The sequence below is a fragment of the Littorina saxatilis genome, linkage group LG2 (assembly GCF_037325665.1).
Source record: "Littorina saxatilis isolate snail1 linkage group LG2, US_GU_Lsax_2.0, whole genome shotgun sequence".
NCBI classification, from domain to species: Eukaryota; Metazoa; Mollusca; class Gastropoda; order Littorinimorpha; family Littorinidae; genus Littorina; species Littorina saxatilis.
This window is the reverse complement of record NC_090246.1, coordinates 101,932,400-101,939,899: the sequence shown is the minus strand read 5'-3', so window position 1 is coordinate 101,939,899 and position 7,500 is coordinate 101,932,400. Positions and strand designations below refer to the sequence as shown.

General features: G+C 42.0%; 1 protein-coding gene across 1 annotated transcript in view; it reads right to left on the bottom strand.

Moving 5' to 3' along the window:
* Window positions 1-2,333: 2,333 nt before the first annotated feature.
* LOC138960371 (uncharacterized) overlaps window positions 2,334-7,500 on the bottom strand; it is a 32,988-nt gene continuing 27,821 nt past the window's right edge. The window contains exons 12-13 of the mRNA XM_070332266.1: window positions 4,684-4,894; window positions 2,334-3,639 (exon numbers count right to left, since the gene is read on the bottom strand). Of these exons, the coding sequence (XP_070188367.1) occupies window positions 3,606-3,639; window positions 4,684-4,894 (245 nt within the window). The 3' untranslated portion in view covers window positions 2,334-3,605. The remainder of the gene's footprint in view (window positions 3,640-4,683; window positions 4,895-7,500) is intronic.

Here is a 7,500-nt window from a genome sequence, read left to right as displayed (position 1 = left end):
ATTTTGATAATAATTTTTATATATTTAATTTTCAGAGCTTGTTTTTAATCCGAATATAACATATTTATATGTTTTTGGAATCAGCAAATGATGGAGAATAAGATAAACGTAAATTTGGATCGTTTTATAAATTTTTATTTTTGTTTACAATTTTCAGATTTTTAATGACCAAAGTCATTAATTAATTTTTAAGCCACCAAGCTGAAATGCAATACCGAAGTCCGGGCTTCGTCGAAGATTACTTGACCAAAATTTCAACCAATTTGGTTGAAAAATGAGGGCGTGACAGTGCCGCCTCAACTTTCACGAAAAGCCGGATATGACGTCATCAAAGACATTTATCAAAAAAATGAAAAAAACGTTCGGGGATTTCATACCCAGGAACTCTCATGTCAAATTTCATAAAGATCGGTCCAGTAGTTTAGTCTGAATCGCTCTACACACACACACACACACACAGACACACAGACACACACACACACGCACATACACCACGACCCTCGTTTCGATTCCCCCTCTATGTTAAAACATTTAGTCAAAACTTGACTAAATGTAAAAACCACAATTGCGCAAGGCAACCACTCAAACTAACATGACATAATGTAGCAAAGGCTTGTAAACTCTCAGCTACACTCAAAACAGGCGGGGTATGGTTGGCGATCTCTTATTTCTTTTCCGGTTATTTTCAAGTAAAATTGGTAAAATACCCCAATTTCCAGGATAATGGGGATAATGCTGATACTGATGTTAATTTTACCACTCCTTTCTTTTCTTCCCAAACTTCGCTTTAGCAAAGAAACCTTGAGCGGAAGGAAATGCATGTAAGCGAGGATTTCAGACTGGAAGCATGAACTGTCGTACGACAGTTGCAAGTTGAAGGTGTGCAGCTGTACGCCAAGCAGTAAAGGGGACATTTGAAATAGTATGTACACCGCACTCTATTATTTTCTGTCAAATTTAAAACCTTGTTTTACGTCTTCAAAAGTATCTCGACCGGGAATTGGCCGGAAGATGAGAACCATGCCGTTTTTCTTGAGTTTGTCTGTCTTTTGTTGGTAGAGATGGAACATTCCCTCTCTCAGTCTTACTCACTTCGTAAGGGATGGAAAGCGTGAACCATCCCCATGATTTGTACATTATAACGCTTTTCTTGCTCGTTTCCCTCTCCCACAACATCCCCATCGCAATGAACTATCATGTTTTTGGCGATTAAATTTTCAAGTCTGACTTCTGACTCACTGCGTCATGTATTGTATTTCACTATTTGTATACATGTTTGTACGGGGCTGGGCCGCTATTGCGCGAATCTAACCCTAACCCTAAAGATTCGCGCAATAGCGGCCCCGACCCCGTTTGTACTGTGCTGTATTGAAAATGATGATGAGCTGCAGATTGCACGTTAATACGAACATATGTGACCCTCCACCACGAAATGAGTCGCATGTCACCTTTGCATGATTTTCATATTTTTACATTTTCATAAAGAGTTTTTTATGCTCTATCCAGTGGTGAAACCCGTTTTAGAAAAGAGCTTATAAGCCTGTGACTAAGGTGACCCTCACGCTGTTACCATACACTCTCCGGACTTATATCAAGCCTAGCGCAGAACCGCGGGAGGTGACATGCGACTCATTTCGTAGTGGAGGGTCACATATTTGTAAATTAATTTTTAATTCGGTCGTTCTGTGGTGTTCTTTCTTTATCATTTGTTTCTTTGCTTGGTGCGGTTGTTTTTATTAGTTGTAGGGGTGTATTTACACCCCCGGTATAGGGGTGTGTATAGGATTCGGTCGATGTGTTTGTTTGTTTGTTTGTTTGTGTTCGCATATAGATCTCAAGAATGAACGGACCGATCGTCACCAAACTTGGTGAACAGGTTCTATACATTCCTGAGACGGTCCTTACAAAAATTGGGACCAGTTAGGGAGTTATTGGTGGATTAAGATTCTACAAGGACTTATAGAGGGACATATTAATGGTCAAAGGGAAATAACCTTCTCAGTTGGTGGCAGTGAGAATGGTTATTTCCCTTTGACCAACGGGTGTGTTTTTCCTACCTCGGAGGAATTTCTTGTTTTAATTGTTCTGTTTGTTTTTGTTTTTAACAAGAAGAAAAAGATCTAGCCGTTTAATTTGGTATGAAAGCTTTTACAAGGCTCAAGATTTATAGGCAACAATGGCCTTTACAGGCAGTGCTTTTGGAGACGTTAACCGGTAGGAATCAAGTATCTGGTGATGTACATACACACACACTGTACACACACAAACCACAACCACTACGCGCACAAACACACACGCTGGGAGACTAAATCAGACTTAAAATGTCCACAAACTTTTCAATTCCTTTGCAATGTTTATTCATAATTCATTTTCCCAGTCATTGCAAGAACAAAACAAACCATAAAAAACACATCAGCTATAGCATTCTAGTAATGCTGTGCCACATTAGAAAAAAAGCAGATACAACCAACACAAAAGTCACTAATATCACTGTGAAATAGAACCTACATTTTCAAGCCTTAGTGGTAACAGTAACATACACCATTCTAAATCAGGCATACCAGCATTTTCTGCAGTATTTAAATGTAAAAGAGTCTTTTCCTTGGGTGGTCACACTCACTCCTCATTGCACTGTCCAGTGCACAAGCAGACCATTCCACCTCACTGTAAGCGCAGCATACCTGTTAAACCTAAAATTACTTTTGTTAGAATAAAACCAACCCTATAAGAAGAAACAAAGCAGCAACAACAAACACAAAACTAACAATCAAACAGCGCTGAAAGCCCACAAAACGGGGCACTGGCCTTTCGCTAGTACTTCTCATCATTTACTAGTCAGAGAGCAAGTTTTACTCGCCAAGCCAACCATTTGTTTCAGCAACTTAGGGTTAGGTCCAATCTGAATTTTGTGCATGTGTGTGTGTGTGCGAGTGTAAATGTGCATGCAAGCATACTCTGTATTTTTGCATTATCAATTTTGAAATAGAAGGTCAGAAACGGGCGTGCGAGATACACCTTGTGGCGTATTTAACTTGCCATGGCGAGTAGAAACATGTAAGTGGCCAGTAGAAATGTTAATCTACTCACCAAATGCGAGTTAACATGATACTGATCGATCATTTTATGATTACTTTTATGCTGAACATTTTGTAGACATATTTTTTATCATGCTGACATCAACATTATTCTATTTTCAAATACCTGGTGTGTAATCTACACAAAAATGGTACAGGAGAGCAAGGATAAGGTTGTAAATGCAAAGAATAAATGGACTATCCTGCAGAAAATTATTATTCACATTATTCTTTGCAGGAGCTTTTGCATTTCATCATAGTTTGTCACAAAACTGATAATAAAAGCTGAAACAAAGTTGTAAAATACACATACACTCCCTTTTGGGAAGGATACAAACTCAAGACACATATTGGGTACACTAGCAAAGCAGTGTCAAACGTCTAAACAAATCATAACTATCAACGATGGGTTTTTCCGTTGCTGAGATGCCCAAGGTCAGCTTTCAGCAGTTGCGTCAGTCATTCAGTTGATCAGCACAAAGCGATGTGGTCACACTTTATGACGGAGCCAGTCAGTAGTACCCACTTCAATCAATCAATCAATATGAAGCTTGGTTCAGCAGCTCTGAAAACATAATATTCAATGTGAGAACTCGGTCACTTTCATGGTACAGTGGCGCCTCACACAACACCGCCTGAAAATAGCAACCCCTGTTTCTGTCCACATTTCTGGGCACGGATACCCTTTACACAGTAACCGACCTCTGAATGGCAACTCCCTCTCCTTTACACAGTAACCGACCTCTGAATGGCAACTCCCTCTCCTTTACACAGTAACCGAACTCTGAATGGCAACTCCCTCTCCTTTACACAGTAACCAACCTCTGAATGGCAACTCCCTCTCCTTTACACAGTAACCGAACTCTGAATGGCAACTCCCTCTCCTTTACACAGTAACCGAACTCTGAATGGCAACTCCCTCTCCTTTACACAGTAACCGAACTCTGAATGGCAACTCCCTCTCCTTTACACAGTAACCGACCTCTGAATGGCAACTCCCTCTCCTTTACACAGTAACCGAACTCTGAATGGCAACTCCCTCTCCTTTACACAGTAACCGACCTCTGAATGGCAACTCCCTCTCCTTTACACAGTAACCGACCTCTGAATGGCAACTCCCTCTCCTTTACACAGTAACCGACCTCTGAATGGCAACTCCCTCTCCTTTACACAGTAACCGACCTCTGAATGGCAACTCCCTCTCCTTTACACAGTAACCGAACTCTGAATGGCAACTCCCTCTCCTTTACATGACGTCCAACCTACAGTAACCACTTTTATTTTTCACCCCTTAGTGTCAAAATTCATAATTACCCAGCACTCGCATGCCATTGGTCACGCATTGCGGACAGACCTTCAGATTCGGTAGTCAGTAGTGCATGCAAAGTAAGTCTTGGGCCGCTGGCAAGTCTAATAATATTGCTTAACATCTCCTCTGCAGTTTGAAAAACTACAATGTAAATTTCTTCATGAACTGGCCACAATTATTAATTTCCACATTTGCTTCAAAACTCGAAAACTACAAATTAACTCCTGATAACGTGTATAAAAAAAATCTAAAGCGGAAATATGTATAATACCCAAGAAATGCCACCAGTTTATTACTGACCGTCCACCGCCGTGACCATAGTCAATGACTTCCTGCTGCATGAAGCCCTGCTCTCGCCCTCGCGCCACCTCTGGTCTGGCTGCCCCTCGACCTCTGCTGCCAGGGGGAGGGAAGAAGCGTGCCTGCTCTTCTGGCAGATGCCCACGTCTCTCCTGCTCAATCCCTGGTCTGCCAAACTGTCCATGTTGTTGTCTGTTGCCACGGTAATCGTCTGCAACACACACACACAAAAAAAGTGAATTATGAACGTAGAAAGTCAGGTGCATTCTTAAGCCCACCATTAATTGAGACCGGAGTTGACTTCCCGAAGTCTTGGTACCCAGAACCCGCAGCTATGACCAGGTACTTCGTCCCCAAGTCTTAGTACCCAGAACCCGCAGCTATGACCAGGTACTTCGTCCCCAAGTCTTAGTACCCAGAACCCGCAGCTATGACCAGGTACTTCGTCCCCAAGTCATAGTACCCAGAACCTGCAGCTATGACCAGGTACTTCGTCCCCAAGTCTTAGTACCCAGAACCCGCAGCTATGACCAGGTACTTCGTCCCCAAGTCTTAGTACCCAGAACCCGCAGCTATGACCAGGTACTTCGTCCCCAAGTCTTAGTACCCAGAACCTGCAGCTATGACCAGGTACTTCGTCCCCAAGTCTTGGTACCCAGAACCCGCAGCTAGGACCAGGTACTTCGTCCCCAAGTCTTAGTACCCAGAACCCGCAGCTATGACCAGGTACTTCGTCCCCAAGTCTTAGTACCCAAAACCCGCAGCTATGACCAGGTACTTCGTCCCCAAGTCTTAGTACCCAGAACCCGCAGCTATGACCAGGTACTTCGTCCCCAAGTCTTGGTACCCAGAACCCGCAGCTAGGACCAGGTACTTCGTCCCCAAGTCTTAGTACCCAGAACCCGCAGCTATGACCAGGTACTTCGTCCCCAAGTCTTAGTACCCAGAACCCGCAGCTATGACCAGGTACTTCGTCCCCAAGTCTTAGTACCCAGAACCCGCAGCTATGACCAGGTACTTCGTCCCCAAGTCTTGGTACCCAACACCCGCAGCTATGACCAGGTACTTCGTCCCTAAGTCTTAGTACCCAGAACCCGCAGCTATGACCAGGTACTTCGTCACTAAGTCTTAGTACCCAGAACCCGCAGCTATGACCAGGTACTTCGTCCCCAAGTCTTAGTACCCAGAACCCGCAGCTATGACCAGGTACTTCGTCCCCAAGTCTTAGTACAGTGGTCGCCGCTTAATAAAACCACTTCTGGACCGACGAAAAATGGCTTTAATAAGCGGCGGATTTATTAACCGGCGGTCCAGGAATACGTCATTTTCGAAAGAAAAAAAAATCTCTTTTGTTTACGTCACTCAGTCACTTTCTTTCGTCATTTACACTTGTTTGAATCTAAACAAAACTTCACGAAGGATGTTGAACTTTTGTTTTAATTATGTACATGTACGTGTACTTTGATCACTTCGGTACATCAATAATTTCACTGTCACCGTCACGAACCATTACTCGTCAGAGAAGAACGATTTTATGAGTGTTTGTTTGTTGGTCGTCTTCCACATCAGAACAAGATAATGTGAGTTTTAGTCACAAACTACGTGATTTCTCTGAGAAAACTGGCTTTAATAAGCGGCGGGTTGGTTTTATTAACCGGCTTTTTCTAATACATAAGATATAGTGATAAATCCGGACCGTCTGAAATCGGCTTTTATAAGCGGCTGGCTCTATTAACCGCGGTTTTATTAAGCGGCGTCCACTGTACCCAGAACCCGCAGCTATGACCAGGTACTTCGTCCCCAAGTTCGCTTTGTAAGGTTTGATATGCAAAGCTTAGCCAAAGTTGCGACTTTTGTGCTCTTTTTAACAGAACAGTGCTGTTCGATTCAAGATGGATGTAAAATTCAGATATAGAGACCTTCAGAACACAACTATGCCTCTTGCATCCCTTTTACATTTAGTCAAGTTTTGACTAAATGTTTTAACGTAGAGGGGGGAATCGAGACAAGGGTGTGGTGTATGTGTGTGTGTGTGTGTGTAGAACGATTTAGAGAAAACTACTAGACTGATCTTCATGAAATTTTACATGGGAGTTCCTGGGTACGATATCCCCAGACGTTTTTTAAAATTTTTTTTATAATGTCTTTGATGACGTCATATCCGGCTTTTCGTGAAAGTTGAGGCGGCACTGTCACGCTCTCATTTTTAAACCAAATTGGTTGAAATTTTGGTCAAGTAATCTTTGACGACGCCCGGACTTTGGTATTGCATTTCAGCTTGGAGGCTTACAAATTAATGAATGAGTTTGCTCATTAAAGTTGTCATTAAAATCGATTTTTTGCAAACAGATTTAAAATTGATTGCATTGTATTCTTCATGACATTCTGAATCTAAAAATATTGTGATCACATTTTAAGAGTAAACATGACATATCTAAAAATATATACATATGTCATGTTTACTCTTAAAATGTGATCACAACTAACAAAAATAGATTAATTAGTCTTACGATTAAAATTTAAGAAATCTATCCAAAAATGATTTCATCTTATTCTTTATCGTTTCCTGATTCCAAAAACATATAGATATGATAGGTTGTATTCAAAACAAGCTCAGAAAGTTAACACGAATACAGAAAAGCGCGCTTTCCTGCTTAGCACAATACGCTACCGCGCTATTCTGGCGTGTGCATTTCACTGCGTTTTGCACGTGGGAGGCGAGCGATTTCCTTCTCGCGGGGATTGACGAAGCTGTACTGTCTTGGTGAAAAAAATACAGTGCGTTCAGTTTCATTCCGTGAGTTCGACAGCTTGACT